This window comes from Schistocerca nitens, chromosome 7, assembly GCF_023898315.1.
Source record: "Schistocerca nitens isolate TAMUIC-IGC-003100 chromosome 7, iqSchNite1.1, whole genome shotgun sequence".
NCBI classification, from domain to species: domain Eukaryota; kingdom Metazoa; phylum Arthropoda; class Insecta; order Orthoptera; family Acrididae; genus Schistocerca; species Schistocerca nitens.
Genome location: NC_064620.1, coordinates 364,950,135 through 364,969,551, shown reverse-complemented (window position 1 = coordinate 364,969,551; position 19,417 = coordinate 364,950,135). Strand labels below are relative to the sequence as shown.

The following is a 19,417-nucleotide window of genomic DNA, read 5'->3' as shown; positions in this document are numbered from 1 at the left end:
GCACGGCCACTTCGGTCGGCCGATGAGCTACATTTTTCTGTATTATTCCCAATGTTCCCTACTATAGATCTCAGGTGCCCGTTTCGTTTCATATCGCTTTGCAACTTTACGCCTAGATATTTGATCGGCGTGACTGTGTCAAGCAGTTTATCACTAATACTGTATTTGAACAGCCAAACAGATACTCTAAGACGTCATGCGACCTCCTGCATCACTCGACGACAACACTTTCCCGTACACTACAGCGTCATCAGGAAACAGTCAAAAATTGCTGTTTACCCTATCCGTCAGTTCGTTTATGCATATAGAGAACATATAAGGAAACGGTCTATTGGCGCAAAGTTAACATGGGTTTAGAAAACATCGTTCCTGTGAAACACAACTAGCTCTTTATTCACATGAAGAGCTGAGTGCTATTGACAAGGGATTTCAGATCGACTCCGTATTCCTGGATTTCCGGAAGGCTTTTGACACTGTACCACACAAGCGGGTCGTAGTGAAATCGCGTGCTTATGGAATATCGTCTCAGTTACGTGACTGGATTTGCGATTTCCTGTCAGATAGGTGACAGTGCGTAGTAATTGACGGAAAGTCATCGAGTAAAACAGAAGTGATTTCAGGCGTTCCCCAAGGTATTGCTATAGGGCCTTTGCTGTTCCTTATCTATATAAACGATTTGGAAGACAATCTGAATAGCCGTCTTCGGTTGTTTGCAGATGACGCTATCGTTTATCGACTAATAAAGTCATCAGAAGATCAAAACAAACTGCAAAACGATTTAGAAAAAATCTGAATGGTGCGAAAAGTGGCAGTTGGCCCTAAATAACGAAAAGTGTGGGGTCATCCACATGAGTGCTAAAAGGAACTCGTTAAACTTCGGTTACACGATAAATCAGTCTAATCTAAAAGCTGTAAATTCAACTAAATACCTAGGTATTACAATTACGAACAACTTAAATTGGAAAGAACACATAGAAAATGTTGTGGGGAAGGCTAACCAAAGACTGCGTTTTATTGGCAGGAGACTTAGAAAATGTAACAGACCTACCAAGGCGACTGCAAGGATGCCCAACGATTCACCGTGCTTTTGTTCGCTGCCAGTTCTCAGTAGACTTTCTGCTGGCGCTTATGAATATCTGCGATGCTCTGGTTTCCGCTAAAAGAAACTCAATGACAGCTCTCTGCTCGGAAAGCACTTCCGTTGCAGACGCCACGCTTGTCCGTCCTCTTTTAGAATAGTGCTGCGCGGTGTGGGATCCTTACCAGATAGGACTGACGGAGCACTTCGAAAAAGTTCAAAGAAAGGCAGCACGTTTTGTAAAATCGCGAAATATGGGAGAGAGTGTCACATAAATGATGCAGGATTTGGGCTGGAAATCATTAAAAGAAAGGCGTTTTTCGTTGCGACGGAATCTTCTCACGAAATTCCAATCACCAACTTTCTCCTCCGAATGCGAAAATATTTTGTTGACACCGACCTACATAGGGAGAAACAATCACCACGATAAAATAAGGGAAATCAGAGCTCGTACGGAAAAATATAGGTGTTCATTCTTTCCGCGCGCTATACGAGATTTGAACAATAGAGAATTGTGAAGGTGGTTCGATGAACCCTCTGCCAGGCACTTAAATGTGATTTGTAGAGTATCCGTGTAGATGTAGATGTCCTATCACACTTCCCTGGGACACTCCTTACGATACTGTTGTCTCTGATGAAGACTAGCCGCTCAAGACAACGTAATGAGCTCTATTACGAGGGCCGTTCAGTAAGTAATGCAACACACTTTCTTCTGAAAGCATGTTGGCTTTATAAAGGATTCGAATAAACCATACTATTCTCCACTCTTTTAGCCACAAAATCCTATTTTTCAACATTATCTCCGTTCAATGCGACGGTTCTGCGTCACCTTACTGGAAGCTCGCATGCTACCACTGTACTGATCGACATCGAAGCCAACAACATGCTGCATCAATAACCTCCTCATGAACCACGTACTGCTTCCCATGGAGTCCATCCTTCATCGGGCCACACAGATGGAAGTTGGAAGGTGAGAGATCCGGGTTGTATGTTGGATGAGGAAGAACAGTCCAGTGAAGTTTGTGAGCTCTTCTCGGGTGCGTAGACTTGTCTGAAGCCTTGAATTGTGCAGCGATGTATTAAAATGTGATCTGTCGATCATCTCGAATGTTAGTTCCAACATTTCAGGAGTTCGCCCGGCACTCGGGGAGGTTTGTGCGACCATCATGCAATGATGACAGACGCCTCGCCCAACGATTCACCGTGCTTTTGTTCGCTGCCAGTTCTCAGTAGACTTTCTGCTGGCGCTTATGAATATCTTCGATGCTCTGGTTTCCCGCTAAAAGAAACTCAATGACAGCTCTCTGCTCGGAAAGCACCTCCGTTGCAGACGCCACTCTGAAGGCAACGTGTAGTGTCACCATCTATCGGAACTTCATGAAACTATAAGGACTGATCCAGGAATATTCCACCATGTCCCACAACAAATTCCCCCTTTATTCAACCGAAACTGGCCGAGAAAAAAATGTATTGCATTACTCACTGAACGCCTCTCGCGTTTAAGGAGTCTCCGAACCACTCTCACATCTGGGAACCTATTCCTTATGCTCCGGCTTTCGTTGACAGTCTGCATTGTGACACTACGTCAAATGCTTGCCGGAAATCAAGTTGTGTTTCACGGGGTGATGTTTCCAAATTCTGTGTTGAATCTTCGAGACAAGCTTTTTTTCCTCACGGTGTGTAATGATGTTCGACCTTAAGATAAGCTCTAGGATCCTGCAACAAATGGAAGTCATCGATATGGCATATAATTCTGAGCATCCGATTTTATCCTTTTTCTAAACAGGAGTGACCCGCGTTCTTTTCCAGTAACTCGGAGCCATTAGCTGCGGAAAAATTCCCAAGGAATATTACACTCCTGGAAATGGAAAAAAGAACACATTGACACCGGTGTGTCAGACCCACCATACTTGCTCCGGACACTGCCAGAGGGCTGTACAAGCAATGATCACACGCACGGCACAGCGGACACACCAGGAACCGCGGTGTTGGCCGTCGAATGGCGCTAGCTGCGCAGCATTTGTGCACCGCCGCCGTCAGTGTCAGCCAGTTTGCCGTGGCATACGGAGCTCCATCGCAGTCTTTAACACTGGTAGCATGCCGCGACAGCGTGGACGTGAACCGTATGTGCAGTTGACGGACTTTGAGCGAGGGCGCATAGTGGGCATGCGGGAGGCCGGGTGGACGTACCGCCGAGTTGCTCAACACGTGGGGCGTGAGGTCTCCACAGTACATCGATGTTGTCGCCAGTGGTCGGCGGAAGCTGCACGTGCCCGTCGACCTGGAACCGGACCGCAGCGACGCACGGATGCACGCCAAGACCGTAGGATCCTACGCAGTGCCGTAGGGGACCGCACCGCCACTTCCCAGCCAATTAGGGACACTGTTGCTCCTGGGGTATCGGCGAGGACCATTCGCAGCCGTCTCCATGAAGCTGGGCTACGGTCCCGCACACCGTTAGGCCGTCTTCCGCAAACGCCCCAACAGCGTGCAGCCCGCCTCCAGTGGTGTCGCGACAGGCGTGAATGGAGGGACGAATGGAGACGTGTCGTCTTCAGCGATGAGAGTCGCTTCTGCCTTGGTGCCAATGATGGTCGTATGCGTGTTTGGCGCCGTGCAGGTGAGCGCCACAATCAGGACTGCATACGACCGAGGCACACAGGGCCAACACCCGGCATCATGGTGTGGGGAGCGATCTCCTACACTGGCCGTACACCACTGGTGATCGTCGAGGGGACACTGAATAGTGCACGGTACATCCAAACCATCATCGAATCCATCGTTCTACCATTCCTAGACCGGCAAGGGAACTTGCTGTTCCAACAGGACAATGCACATCCTCATGTATCCCGTGCCACCCAACGTGCTCTAGAAGGTGTAAGTCAACTACCCTGGCCAGCAAGATCTCCGGATCTGTCCCCCATTGAGCATGTTTGGGACTGGATGAAGCGTTGTCTCACGCGGTCTGCACGTTCAGCACGAACGCTGGTCCAACTGAGGCGCCAGGTGGAAATGGCATGGCAAGCCGTTCCACAGGACTACATCCAGCATCTCTACGATCGTCTCCATGGGAGAATAGCAGCCTGCATTGCTGCGAAAGGTGGATATACACTGTACTAGTGCCGACATTGTGCATGCTCTGTTGCCTGTGTCTATGTGCCTGTGGTTCTGTCAGTGTGATCATGTGATGTATCTGACCCCAGGAATGTGTCAATAAAGTTTCCCCTTCCTGGGACAATGAATTCACGGTGTTCTTATTTCAATTTCCAGGAGTGTAACTGGGGAAAGAGCCCACACCGCAAATTTTTCTATGTAAAATCTGACATTCTTCCGGGACCTGGTGCCTTGTTATCCTTAAGTTTCTTAAGTTTCTCTATGCCGACAGTGCTTGTATCAATACTTCTCGTTAGTGAGTCTGTGCGGCTGCCAAACATTTATATGTTTGTATCATCATACCTATTCACTGACATTACAGTATTCCATGTAACTAATAAAGAAGCCAAAAGGAAGCTACGTGTGACTTTCGACGGAATCGAAGTAGCACATAACTACAATCGAATATATCTCGGAATCACTCTGGATCGGTCGCTGACATTCAAACAACAGTGCATCAAGTTAACTAAGAAACTTGGCTGAAGTGTAAATCTACTTCGCAAGATTGCCGGAAGTAGCGGGGGCGTGGATGAAAATACCCTACGCTCTGCTGCTCTCGCTCTTGTGTATTCTGCTGCAGAATACTGCGCTCCTGTGTGGGAGAACAGTGCATATAACGAAGATTGATGTCCAGCTTAGTGAAGGCTTGGGAGCAGTCACGGGTACTGTCAGATCTACTCCCAGTTAGTGGCTGCCAGTCTTAGCTAATATTGCTCCGCAATATCTAAGGAGGAAAGCAGCTAAGATAAACTTGCTCAAAAATATTACTTTTCATAAGAACTCTCTATTGTATGATGCCGTGCAAGACGCACCAGCAGCTCGTCTGAAATCACGCAAAGCACTCTGGCTTGATCTAGAAGGTATCGGTTCTTTCGACGCGGCCTCCAAATGGTGACAACGCTGGAACGAACGTCCACCCAACAACGCTCATCTGGTTCAGTAACCAACAAAGAAAGTCGATGGATTCGAAGTACCACGCCAAATCTGGTCGAGGCTGGACAGCATTGGAAATGGCCAAGGAAGATCTGTTTAAACCATAAAGAAGTGTTGGTTTCTGTCCCTCTTCTGACTGCGAATGCAGAGCGGAGGAGCAAACAAAAGATCACGTTGTTAAGGAGTGCCCACTTCGAGCATTTGGCGGTGATCGGTGGACTTTACATCAAGTGGCACAAAGAGCTCTTGACTAATTGTCACATTTGGACATTTCCATTTGACTGTAGCTACTTCTCATCTCATCTACTCATCTACATCCATACTTCGCAAGCCACCTGACGGTGTGTGGAGGACATCTGTGTACTTGTAAAACCGTATGGTAAATACATAAATAGTAATGAGGAATTTAGTATTTCCGTTTTCTGTCTGCTGTCTTTAGTTGCAACACCAGACGGACCCAAGGGAGAGAGAATGGAAAGGTTAGGCCTTTTCAGTGGCTTTACGTATGACTAGAACTTCAAATGGTTCAAATGGCTCTGAGCACTGTGGGACTTAACTGCTGTGGTCATCAGTCCCCTAGAACTTAGAACTACTTAAACCTAACTGACCTAAGGACATCACACACATCCATGCCCGAGTCTGGATTCGAACCTGAGACCGTAGCGGTCGCGCGGTTCCAGACTGTAGCGTCTAGAACCGCTCGGCCACTCCGGCCGGCGACTAGAACTTCCCAGGAGTTTATGATCAATCTTCCGCCAGATGCTGACTGTGGAAATTATTGCATGTTACACGTATGACACTTCTCACGGATGAACTTATCATTTTCTAACTGCCGGAAATCAGAGACATGTAGAGTACCAGCCACACCAACTCTTGACAGGGACTCTGTACTGCTCCCTTGGGTGCCAGTTACACAGTCAACACGGTGCATGCGCAACGCTTAGAGGAAACGGGTCGACCACAGCCACCGGGAGCTTCCTGGAGCGATAACGCGACGCCTTCGAGGCAGCTGTGACCCAACTCCGTAGCATTCACCCCAAACATTGCTCAAGATGGCCGCTCTATAAATCGCAGTCTCTACTCCCAGTTTCTCCACAACAGGAATCAGCTGTTAGCGCACCTCGTCAGAGTAACGAAGCCAGAAAGATGTGAAAATTGAATAAAAATAGCTTTCATAATACATGCTAGCAAAATTCTCTTAAAAAAGTCCTCCAGATCCGATTAAAACCACACATTGGCAGAGGGCTACCAAGGAAACAAGGGGGATTCAGAAGAGGAAGAGACACCATGGGTCAAATACCAGACGTAAGATAGATCGTGGAAAAAGCTTGAGAATATCTACAATACCTATTTATTTGCGTCATAGACTACATCAAAGCATTTCTGTAAGACCCTCAGAAATGTGGGAAGCACTGTGTACTTCATGAGAATGACAGAGTATCATATACAGCTAATCAGAAACCTGTACAAAATCCAAGAAGAAACAGCAAAAATGCAAGAATACAGTAAGGATGTACAGAAACTTTCGGGATAGGGAAGGGAGTCAGCCAGGGATTATACTACTTCCATTTCTTTTCAATTTTTATGTCTAAAAGGTATTGGAAAATGGAATCTACAATGGCGGGGGAGGGGGGAGGGGTTTGGAGCACTTAACAACTTACGAAATGCGGACGGCACAACACGTATAGCAGGCAGTCAAGAATGCATTGAAAGTGTGCTGGAAGAAATCGAAAAGAATTTGAAGAAAAAAATTTTGACAACAGGAATTTGGCAAAAAAACATATTTATGGTAATTTCATATTTTCGTGTCATAACTGATTTCTGTTGTTTGGAGAACTAGATCAGCGACATAGGTTCACTTAAAATATTTATCGTTTGGAGGTAGTGGTATGTCTCTCTGCCGGCCCTTGTGGCCGAGCGGTTCTAGGCGCTTCAGTCTGGAACCGCGCGACCACTACGGTCGCAGGTTCGAATCCTGGCTCGGGCATGGATGTGTGTGATGTCCTTAGGTTAGTTACGTTTAAGTAGTTCTAAGTTCTTGGGGACTCATGACCTCAGATGTTGAGTCCCATAGTGCTCAGAGCCATACGCCTCTCTGACTACGAAGAACTTCCTGATTATAACACAATTCACTTTTCCTCATTTTGCAATGAAATCAGTCGATCTACGTTAATTTTAAGAATATTTGATTTTACATATATCACATTCAGTTGAACTGGATGTTCTTTTTGTATACTGCATGACTGCCAGTCATTTTGTTATAATGCAGTACGAAATACTGTGATACCGCGGTGATTGCGCAGTGACGTCATTCTCATGATGGAGGTGCAACCAGTATATGACGTCACTAACAATTCTAAAACATTATCAAAATAAAAACTGACAAACTAATGCGACCTGCGCCGCAGGAGAGGGTTTGGGTGCGGGTTTCATTGTTACTAATGCCTTCAACAATATTAAAAACCTGAAAATATTACCCTACAGTATGAATATGCGGACGTGAATGTTACATATGAATTAGCAGTATGTATTTAAAAAAATAAGAGGACCCATTTGTTGGCTTCGCCTACACACAACCAAGCTGCACCTTCTGACGTAGCCCAGGCCTGAAGCTACGCTGCAGATCTGTCTGTCCATACAACCTTCGTTTAATAACAGAGTTTTGTCGTGACATTCTTTGGCATCGGTAACTCAGGATCAGACCATCACAATCCCATTACTCTACAGTCGCTGTGCCGGCCGAAGTGGCCGTGCGGTTAAAGGCGCTGCAGTCTGGAACCGCAAGACCGCTACGGTCGCAGGTTCGAATCCTGCCTCGGGCATGGATGTTTGTGATGTCCTTAGGTTAGTTAGGTTTAACTAGTTCTAAGTTCTAGGGGACTAATAACCTCAGCAGTTGAGTCCCATAGTGCTCAGAGCCATTTGAACCATTTTTGAACAGTCGCTGCAGTTTGTCTTTTCAACATGGTAAAAAATAAAAAATAAACTATTTTGGTCTACACTGAAGCACGTACGCAGATGGCGGTAGCATAATGTACGCAAGGTATAAAAGGACAGTACACTGATGGAGCTGTAATTTTTTCTCAGACGATTCATATGAAAAGGTGCCTGAAGTGATTATGGCCGGACGGTAGGAATTAACAGGCTTCGAAACGGTATAGTAGTTGAAGCTAGACGCATGAGCCACTCCATTTCGGAAATCGTTAGGGAACTTAATATTCCAAGATCCACAGCGTCAAGAGGGGCCGAGAATACGAAATTCCAGACATTACCTCCACGATGGACAACGCAGTGGCCGATGGCATTCACTTAACGACAGAGAGTAACGGCATTTGCGTAGACTTGCCAGTGCTATCACACAAGCAACATTGAGTGAAACAACTACAGAAATCAATGTAGGACGTACGACGAATGTGTCCGTCAGAACAATGCGCCGAAATTTGGCGTTAGTGGGCTACGTCAGCAGACGGGCAACGCGAGAGCCTTTGCTAACAGCACGACATCGCCTACGGCGCCTTTCCTGTGCTCGTGACCGTATAGATTGGACCCTAGACGACCGGAAAACCGTGGCCTGGTCAGATGAGACCCGATTTCAGTTGGCAAGAGCTGATGGTAGGGTTCGAGTGTGGCGCAGACCCCATGAAGCAATGCACCCAAGTTGCCAACAAGGCACTGTGCAAGCGGGTGGAGGCTCCATAATGGTGTGGACTGTGTTTACATGGAATGCACTGGGTCCTCTGCTCCAATGGAACCAATCATTGACTGTAAATAGTTACGTTCGACTACTTGGAGACCATTTTCAGGCGTTCATGTTCCCAAACAACGATGGAATTTTTATGGATGACAATGCGTCGTGTCACCGCGCCACAATTGTTCGCGACTGGTTTGAATAACATTCTACACCAGGCTGTTCCAGCTCGTCGGCTCCGTCGTGAGCCGCGGAGCGCTCCCTGCTCCAGGGAGTCGCGTCGCTCGCTGTGGCCACTCGAGTGGGCCGGCACGCCGGTACGTGGCACGGCAGGCTGAGGCAGGCGGCAAGGCAAGCGTTCTGATGTGCCAGCTGCGTCTTACAAGATCGACAACCTCGTACTCTTAGCTGCTAAGACGTGGTGACATGCTAAACCAGGAAATGCGATGTTCAGGAAATAAATAAGAAACAACTGTTTTAAAAGAAATTGCATACTAAATTTATTGGGCCTCTGTAGCTTCACATTTTCTTTTCATTACAAGATCGGAAATATCAGGCGTCAAAGTGTTCGCAGCGTTAATGCGGAGGATGGCTTTCATTGTCGCATCCTGAAGAAAAAATCGTTCCTTACTTTTTACTCTTTTCAGTGCTGAGAAAAGCTGCTCACAACAATACGTAGATCCAAACATGCACATGATCTGAGCAACATGTTTTTTGCTTTAATCAACGATACCATCGTGACAAATCCAACGATGTTTGCTTCGACAGGCAAACCCCTTCAATTGCCTGCACCTCCCTTGGAAACCAACATTCTGCAAATGCTACCATGCACGAATTTACGAGTGGTCCCACGGAAAACGGCTTGCCACTCGTCGTAATGATGTGAACGAGCCTGTAGCTTGCTCGAATTGCACATTCAGTAGCGTCTTCTCCGCTCTCATTCACCTGAAAATTATAAACGCATTACAGAACAGGAACAATGTTACATGTTTTGATACCCTCTGTATTACGAAACCGTTTTTAAACTTACGTCTCCTCGTATGTCGTTCTTAAGTCTGGCTACCGGTTCTCTGTGTGCAACGCCTTCTACCTGACCGTAGTGCGGTGCGTGAAGACGTGTATAATGTCGTTGTACATTGTGCCTCTTCGCAGAATGAAATACTTTATGACATACAAGACACTGCGGTAGACCATCCCTCTCAGTGAATAGAAAGGTATCCTCCAATAGAGGTACAGGGCTCCCGCGGCTAGTCATAGCTGTCATTGAACACGGATTATTGTGTCAGTTGCGGCTGCATGCGGCCAGGGGGAGTAAGTTCGCTTTCCCCTCCACTCGGGCTCCGAGCTGCCGCAGTGAGCACTCCAGAGCGCTCCTGCTCCCTGGAGCTCGGTTGGAACAGCATGTTCTACACAATTCGAGCGAATGGTTTGGCCACGCAGATCGCCCGACGTGAATTCTATCGGACATGTATGGGGCATAAGCGAGAGGTCAATTCGTGCACAAAATCGTGCACCGTCGTCACTTTCGCAGTTGTGGTCGGCTACAGGGGCAGCATGGTTCAGTATTTCTGCAGGGGACTTCCAACGACTTGTTGAGTCCACGCCACGTCGAGTTGCTGCGATAAAAAAGAAAAACTAAACTCCTCCCGAACAGGCCAGAAGACTCAACGGTACCGACCGGCCGCCGTGACATCCTTAGCCCACAGGCGTCACTGGATGCGAATATGTGATCAGCACACCTCTCTCCCAGCCGTATGTCGTTTTCCAAGACCGGAGCCACTACTTCTCAATCAAGTAGCTCCTCAGTTTGCCTCACAGGGGCTGAGTGCATCCCGCTTGCCAACAGCGCCGGGTAGACAGGATGGTCACCCATCCAAGTGGTAGCCCAGCCCGACAGCGCTTAACTTCGGTGATCTGACGGGAACCGGTGTTGCCATTGCGGCAAGGCCGTTGGCTTAGTTGCTGCACTACACCGGGCAAATGTGGGTCCGACACGATATTAGGAGTTATCCGTATCCCGTAACTTTTGTCACTTCAGTGCAGTATACGACACAATGTAAAGCGTTGTCATCAATGGACCCCATCTCCACTAGATTTGTACCGGTCTAGTAAACTAGGTCTAGTAGACAACAGGATCGAGGCCATCGCGCACGAGAACTAAACGATACATAATACACAAAACACACGACCAAAATCAGCAACTGAAACGGAATTAGTAAGTGACGCAATACCATCCCGAGAGGTCGACGAGATCTTTAACGTGGTGGAGATACGAGCATGAAGAAAACAAATGGCTGACGTCACTAACAGCACGGAAACATGAGCAGAACGAAAACAAACTAACGGGATGTCCACGATAATAGCGGGTTTTGGATAGGGATGATCTTATCATTAACACTTTGAACAGATCAGACAACAGTAGAAAAATAGTAGTTTATACTGGGGATGCATTTGTAACCATGGAATACGCCATATAAGTAAAACGTGAACTTGCGATCAAACATAGGCCTTGAGCTACGCTATAGATCATTCTGCAACCACTTTTCTTTCATTTTGAAAAAAAAAAAGAGTTATTTGCCGTGACAGATTTGTTTGGCTTCGCCAGCTTGTAACCAAACTATCACGTTCCAATCTAACCTAGACCTGAGGTTACGCTACAGATTCGTCTGTCACAACGGCTGCTACAAAAAATAAATGGAATGTACTCACATTTTCGAATATGGACAACCATAAGCTGTATAATGGAATAACGACAACGAAAATTCGTGCCACATCTGGACTCTAACCCGTATTCTCCGTTCATCGCCAGCGGTCGCCTTAAAGTTTGGCTATCAGAGAACGCTCGACGGCAAGACACGAACTTCCACATGTCATCAACCATGTGTCTACAATCTGCAGTCGTACATTCATTACGTATATTCCTGTACAGGGGAGATATTATAATGGAAAGTCGGTTTCCCTGTATCGGTGAATAAATATCATATTGTAGTGCCTGTTTTGTTCAAAATTACAACGCACTGTTCCTTCAGGCATGTACGCTCGTTACAAAATACATTAAATATATTCGCAGTTGCGAACATGGACAACCGTTGTCGTCATTCCAATACACAACTGGCGGCTGTCCATATCCGCAACTGCGAATACATTTCATGTATTTCGTAATGGCTGCGGTCGCGTCTGTGCCTGTCCCTTCGGACATGCATGCATGACAGAAGGAACACTGCATCGTAATTTCTAAACAACACAGGCACTGCAGTATAGCTAAATGAAAAATTGCAAAGGAGAACGGCAGTAACGTGATCTTCATTAAACTCGCCATCTGCACTAGATCTGCATAGGTCTAGTGTACAACACGATAACTAAACGATATAACAACTAATGTTACAGAACACGAACGACATAACTGACACACATAGAAAAAAACATAGCTGACGCCAATAACGTAACATTTGACGTCAGACATAAAAATATATTGATGACTCGCGTTGTTCGCTAGACCCAACGAAAAACAGACTACAAACAAAAACATCCCCGATGTCATTTACGTAAAGTATGACGTCAGAACTTCTAAAAACTTACCAATGGCGCTCGCGCTGTTCAGTAAACGCAAAAGTGAGACGTGACCTTGTTACATGGTATGAGTGTACCGGTGTTCAGAATTTGGAAAACTTTTAATAATAATCGCAACAATTACGGACGTCTTCGCAAGTGTAGCCAGATGTTATGTCGGGCACGGGTGTGGGGGAGTGTAGGGCCGAGACACGTGGGCTAGGGTGCGTGCGGCTTACCTGTGGTCAGCCGGGGTGCCCCCTCGAGCAGCGCCGTCTTCTCGTCGGCCATGTCGCGGCGCACGCTGCCTGCCTGCCCACACACACTGTGCTACGTCGCGCCGCCAGCGCGCCGCAACCCACACTGACGGACGCCTGCTAGCGCCCGGTGCCCGGCGGTTTGATGGGTGCACCAACTGCGGCGCGCCGAAGCCATCTGTCCGCTCTGCGCGTGTCACGTATTCCAGCTGCATCTACGTCTGCATGTCCGCCCCTGGTAGCTGAGTGGAATAGGAGCGCCGTGGTCCCGTGGTTAGCGTGAGCAGCTGCGGAACGAGAGGTCCTTGGTTCAAGTCTTCCCTCGAGTGAAAAGTTTACATTCTCGCCGGCACGGTAGCTCAGCGTGTTCTGTCAGAGGGTTAGCTGCCCTCTGTAATAAAAGAACTGAGTTAATGGATGAACGACGAACTGAAACGGATGTCTTGCGACGTCCGCCCCGAGCAGATGAAACGAACGAAAACGAACAAAATGAGATTAAAAAAAAAAAGTGGGCAGTGCGACAGAATGTCAACCCTAAGGGCCCGGGTTCCATTCCCAGCTGGGTTGGAGATTTTCTCCGCTCAGGGACTGGGTGTTGTGTTGTCCTAATCATCATCATTCCATCCCCATCGACGCACAAGTCGCCGAAGCGGCGTCAAATCGAAAGACCTGCACCAGGCGAACGGCCTACCCGACGGGAGGCGCTCGTCACATGACATTTTTTTATTTACGTCTGCATCATACTCCGCAAGCCACCTAATGGTGTGTGGTCGAGGGTACTTCTGTTACCACTAACTGATCTCCTCTGCCCTGTTCCATTCGCGAACGGCGCGTGGAAGGAATGACTGTCGCTATACCTCCGTATTAGCTCTAGTTTCTCGAATTTTCTCGTCGTGGTCATTACGCGAGATGTCTCTCGAAATTTCAATAGTAAACCTGTCCGTGATGCACAACGCCTCTCTTGTAACGTCTTCAGCGGACTTTATTGAGCATACCGGTAATGCTCTCGCGTCGACTAAACGTTCCCGTGTCGAAACGCACCGCTCTTTATTGGAAATTCTCTGTCTCTCCTGTCTGTCCTACCGGTAAGGATCCCATATTGATGAACGATACTCCAGAATCGGTCGAACAAGTGCATTGTAATCCACTGCCTCTGTGGATGCGTCGCATTTCCTTAAGATACTTCTCATGACTCTCAGTCTAGCATCTGTTTTTCCTACTGTTTGTTTGGGTCATGTGGTCATTCCATTAAAGGTCGCTCTGGATTTAAATTAGATTAAATTCAGTTTTCGTTCCTTAACCCAAAAAATGAGATGATTCTCGAGGGTGTGGAACATGTCAGAAAGTATAACATAAAAACATAAAGCATTTGAATATAATACACTACTCGCCATCGGAATTGCTGCACCACGAAGATGACGCGCTACAGACGGGAAATTTAACCGACAGGAAGAAGATGCTGTGAGATGCAAATGATTAGCTTTTCAGAGCATTCACACAAGGTTGGCGCCGGTGGCGACACCTACAACGTGCTGACATGAGGAAAGTTTCCAACCGATTTCTCATACACAAACAGCAGACAGCCGTTGCCTGGTGATACGCTGTTGTGATGCCTCGTGTAAGGAGGAGAAATGCGTACCATCAAGTTTCCGACTTTCATAAAGGTCGGATTGTAGCCTATCGCGATTGCGGTTGATCGTATCGCGACATTGCTGCTCGCGTTGGTCGAGATCCAATGACTGTTAGCAGAATATGGAATCTGTGGGTTCAGGAGGGCAATACGGAACGCCGTGCTGGATCCCGACGGCCTCGTATCACTCACAGTCGAGATGACAGGCATCTTATCCGCATGGCTGTAACGGATCGTGCAGCCACGTCTCGATCTCGAATAGATGGGGACGTTTGCAAGACAACAACCATCTGCACGAACAGTTCGACGACGTTTGCAGTAGCATGGACAATCAGCTCGGAGACGATGGCTGCGGTTACCCTTGACGCTGCATCACAGACAGGAGCGCCTGCGATGGTGTACTCAACGACGAAACTGGGTGCACGAATGGCAAAACGTCATTTTTTCGGATGAATCCAGGTTCTGTTTACAGCATCATGAAGGTCGCATCCGTGTATAGCGACATCGCAGTGAACGCACATTGGAAGCGTGTATTCGTCATTGCCATACTGGCGTATCATCCGGCGTGATGTGGTATGGGGTGCCATTGGTTACACGTCTAGGTAACCTCTTGTTCGCATTGATGGCACTTTGAACGGTGGACGTTACATTTCAGATGTGTTACGACCTGTGGCTCTACCCTCCATTCGATCCCTGCGAAACCCAACATTTAAGCAGGATAACGAACGACCGCATGTTGCAGGTCCTGTACGGGCATTTCTGGATACAGAAAGTGTTCGACTGCTGCCCTGGCCAGCACATTCTCCAGATCTCTCACCAATTGAAAACGTCTGGTCAACGGTGGCCGAGCAACTGGCTCGTCACAATACGCCAGTCACTACTATTCATGAACTGTGGTATCGTGTTGAAGCTGCATAGGCAGCTGTACACGCCATCCAAGCTCTGTTTGACTCAATGCCCATGCGTATCAAGGCCGTTATTACGGCCAGAGCTGGTTGTTCTGGGTACTGATTTCTCAGGATCTATGCACCCAAATTGCGGGAAAATGTAATCACATGTCAGTTTTAGTATAATATATTCGTCCAATGAATACCCGTTTATCATCTGCATTTCTTCTTGGTGTAGCAATTTTAATGGCCAGTAGTGTACTTACTAACCTGATCATTTGTTAGGAGATTGTCGAAATAGGTTAATACAATGCAGTAACCTGGAACACCTAATATTTACAGAATTAACACGCTGTCAGAATGAAACACTGTTATGCACTATTAATAAATTTATCACACACACAATACCTAATCTTGACTGTTGTGACCAAGTGCTGTCAAAACTGAAATCTAATAGATATTTTTACTTAAGCTGGCTGAACAGTCTCTGTTATCACATTCATCTATGGAGTAGACGGAGTTGCCTACCAAAAAGTCTTTTAAACTCTGTTTAAACCGTGCTTCATCAGAAACCAAGTTTTTGATGGTTGCTGGCAATTTATTGAAAATGTATGTTCCTGAATATTGGACCCCTTTTTGGACCAAGGTGAGTGATTTTAGGTCTTTATGTAGATTGTTCATATTCCTAGTACTGATACTATGTACTGAGCTATTGGCTGGAAATAGAGATGTATTACTTGCAACAAATTTCATTAAGGAATAAATATACTGAGAAGCAGTGGTTAGAATACAAAGTTCCTTGAATGGGTTTCTACAAGATGTTCTGGAATTTACACCACAAATGATTATCATCACACTCTTTTGCACCCCAAAAATTTTTGCTCGGTTTGATGAGTTGCCCTAAAATATGATCACATATGATATAATATAATGAAAGTACGCAGAGTATGCAAGTTTTTTTTATATTTATATCTGCTACATCCGACATCAGTTTCACGACAAATACAGACTTGTTTAGGTGCTTAAGTAATTCTGTGGTATGCCCTTCCCAACTGAATTTATTATCGAGTTGTAATCCCAGAAATTTAACACTGTCAACCTCTTCGACCTGCTTGTCTTCATATGTTATACTCATGCTGGAAGGAAACCTCTTACAGGTTACTCATGCTAGAAGGAAACCTCTTACAGGTTCTGAACTGCATGTAGTGGGTATTCTCAAAGTTTAATGACAGTGAATTAGCTTTAAACCACTTATTAATGTCAGTGAAAATTTGATTAGCAGCTATTTCTAAATCTGTACTGCACTTGCTACTTATTGCAATGTTTGTATCATCTGCAAACAAAACAAACTTAGCATCTGGCAATGTAACAGATGAGAGGTCATTAATGTACAGAAGAAAAAGCAATGGACCCAACATGGAACCTTGAGGTAATTAATTTCAAGTCAGATGATGACTGACTGCTTACTGCGCAGGTATTTTGCAACGACACCCTTTGTTTCCTGTTAGATAGACAACACTCAAAACATTTTGCAGCATTGCTGGTGACCAATATATAATTTCAAGTCAGATGATGACTGACTGCTTACTGCGCAGGTATTTTGCAACGACACCCTTTGTTTCCTGTTAGATAGACAACACTCAAAACATTTTGCAGCATTGCTGGTGACACCATAATATTCTAATTTACTTAAGAGAATGCCGTGGTTCACACAGTCAAAGGCTTTTGACAGGTCATAGAAAATGCCAGTAGCGTCTAATTTATTATCTGATGAATTAAGCACATTCTCACTGTAAGTGTAAATAGCTTTCACTATGTCAGAACCCTTAAGAAATCCAAACTGTGACTTGGACAATATATTATTTGCAGTCAGATGCTTAAGGAGACGCTCGAACACACCCTTTTCAAATATTTTTGAGAAAGCCCGCAAAAATGAAATTGGTCGATAGTTTGATGGTATCTCTTTATCCCCTTAACTTCAGCATATTTTAGCCAGTCTGGAAATGTTCCGCTGATAAGAGAATGATTATAAAAATAACTTAAGCTAGAACTCAACTCTCATGAGCACTCTTTGAATAACTTTGTCGGTATGTTATCATACCCACTGGAATACTTGGATTTTAAGCATTTTATGATGGATGCTACTTCTTTGGGAGACGTGAGTGTCATTTCCATTTTACTGGAGTTATTTTTAAAGACTGGTCTAAGATACTCCACTGCACTGTTCACCGAACCAGATAACCCCAAGCTGTCAGTAAGCTAGATATTTTACGATAGTTACTGTTTCCTGCAGTTTGTCATCAATAGTGTAGCTGTGTAGTAGTGGATTTCTTTTCCAATGTATTCGCAATACGTTACATTTATTTACGTTCAGGGTCAATTGCCAGAGCCTGCACCAATCATCAACCCTCTGCGGGTCATTCTGCAAATCGACACTATCTTCTGGCACTGCTAGTTTGTTACAGACAACCGCATCGTCTGCGAATAGTCTTAAAGACCATGCGATGCTTTCTACTAGATCATTTATAAACACGGTAAACAGTAACAATTTTACGTATTTCATAACGGCTGTAGTCGCCGCTCAACTATGTAAGTTAAGCTTGATTCCTTTGTTTGTATTTTTTGATATATTATACCAGTTTTTGACACAGTACGATGTGGCTAGAGACTATGCTTTTTGTGAGTGGACACAAGTAGAACTGCGGTATAAAATTGCAAAACGAAGCATGCATGTCCAGAGGAACTGGCACATTCTTGTATTTTGTTAATTCAGGCTTTTATAAAAAATTGGAAAATCTACAAATTCTGAGTAAGTACATAGTTAAGTAAGACTGACTTTATAGAAACAAAGGTAAGTTTTAATTGAATTTCAGGATGTACTGATGGTTCATTACTTTTCCACTCTGTGGCTGGCCATATTAAGTCCTTTTTTTAAAAAATGGAAGGGGTGGACATTCATTAAATTGTCAAAAAATGTCAATTTTCAATTTATATTTTATTTACTAACAGAACTTATGGATAGTAAGTTTCCAAAGTTTCAGTGGTGAAATTACATGTAAAGTGCCTGAAAAATAATTAAATACATGACGCAAGCTTCTAGTGGCACCCACTTTTTGAATTGACTCTTCAATACTACCTCGGTGAACGACGGTTCCATTCATTACATTCACAAGGAGAGTCTTCCAAATTGTATCCTGGATGTTGTCAAGCCCACTTACAGGTTTCTGGCTGATAATGAACTTCTAAAAAAGTGTATTCAAGGCAAACCCAGAATCCAAATGAGCCTGTATATTCAGTCATATGGAAACGAAGCCCTCAAATCACATTTCATCTGCTATAGTTGTCAGAATTGCAACTTATGATACACTTCTTGTATTTAATGATGACAACGTAGGTAGGATGGAGGTATTAGAGAGACTGGGCTTTAAGCTAGGAAATTTCACTCAAGACGTAATAAGAAAAATAGATTTACAGTGCCTCCCTGCAGCTGCAAAGTCAGTTGAGGACCTGGTAAATGAAGGAAGGCAGAACACAAGAAACCAGGAGAGAAGCCTTAAAGGGAACGAGGGCCCCGAGTACAGATGTGGGGCCTTCTGAAGAGGTGACATAGGAAAAACGTTAGGGTGAACTTCAAACTTCATTTTCTGAAAATTATCTATTTTAAAATTTATGTACCTTTTTCTCAGAATCTACAAAGGCAACAATTACGAAACATTGTACACTTATTTCTATAAACCCAATAAATGTAGACTCAAGAGTAAATTTTCAAATCCTGAGTGTAATGTGAGATACGCGGCAAAGTGCTAGGAATTTTCCCTGAATTTTATATTTTACGTATATAATTATGATTAAAAATTATTAAAAGTTTGTTATTCAATATATTCAAAAAACCTTATGAGAGAAGCTTACTATAAGCAAAGAAAGTAAACACAGAAAATTTTGTAGAAATTTCTTGAACAGTTCATGAAAAAATATACATAAATTACTTTTTTAAATAAATTTTTAAATTCCGTAAAAGACTTAAGTACATATATAATCCAAGGAAGTTAACAGTAAATATGTTAATTTCATGTAAAGCATGGTACAAAATTTCATTGCTGTATCTTCAAAACTATGGATTTAGTTTCCACCAAGATCGCCCCCCCCCCACCCCCCTCCCCTCTTAATTTACTTTCTTAAAACTGAACTTGCTTCAAAATAGAGTGCCAAACTTTCGCTTTGTAAAGAAAATAACTTGAATGT

The 19,417-nt window shown here is 44.9% G+C and overlaps 1 protein-coding gene and 1 pseudogene across 1 annotated transcript in view; both read right to left on the bottom strand.

The window, feature by feature from the left end:
• LOC126195089 (putative inorganic phosphate cotransporter) overlaps positions 1–12,763 on the bottom strand; it is a 378,205-nt gene extending 365,442 nt beyond the window's left edge. Inside the window, exon 1 of the mRNA XM_049933551.1 lies at positions 12,641–12,763. Within this exon, the coding sequence (XP_049789508.1) occupies positions 12,641–12,692 (52 nt within the window). The 5' untranslated portion in view covers positions 12,693–12,763. The remainder of the gene's footprint in view (positions 1–12,640) is intronic.
• Positions 10,690–10,807, bottom strand: LOC126196171 (5S ribosomal RNA; annotated as a pseudogene).
• Positions 12,764–19,417: the final 6,654 nt, after the last annotated feature.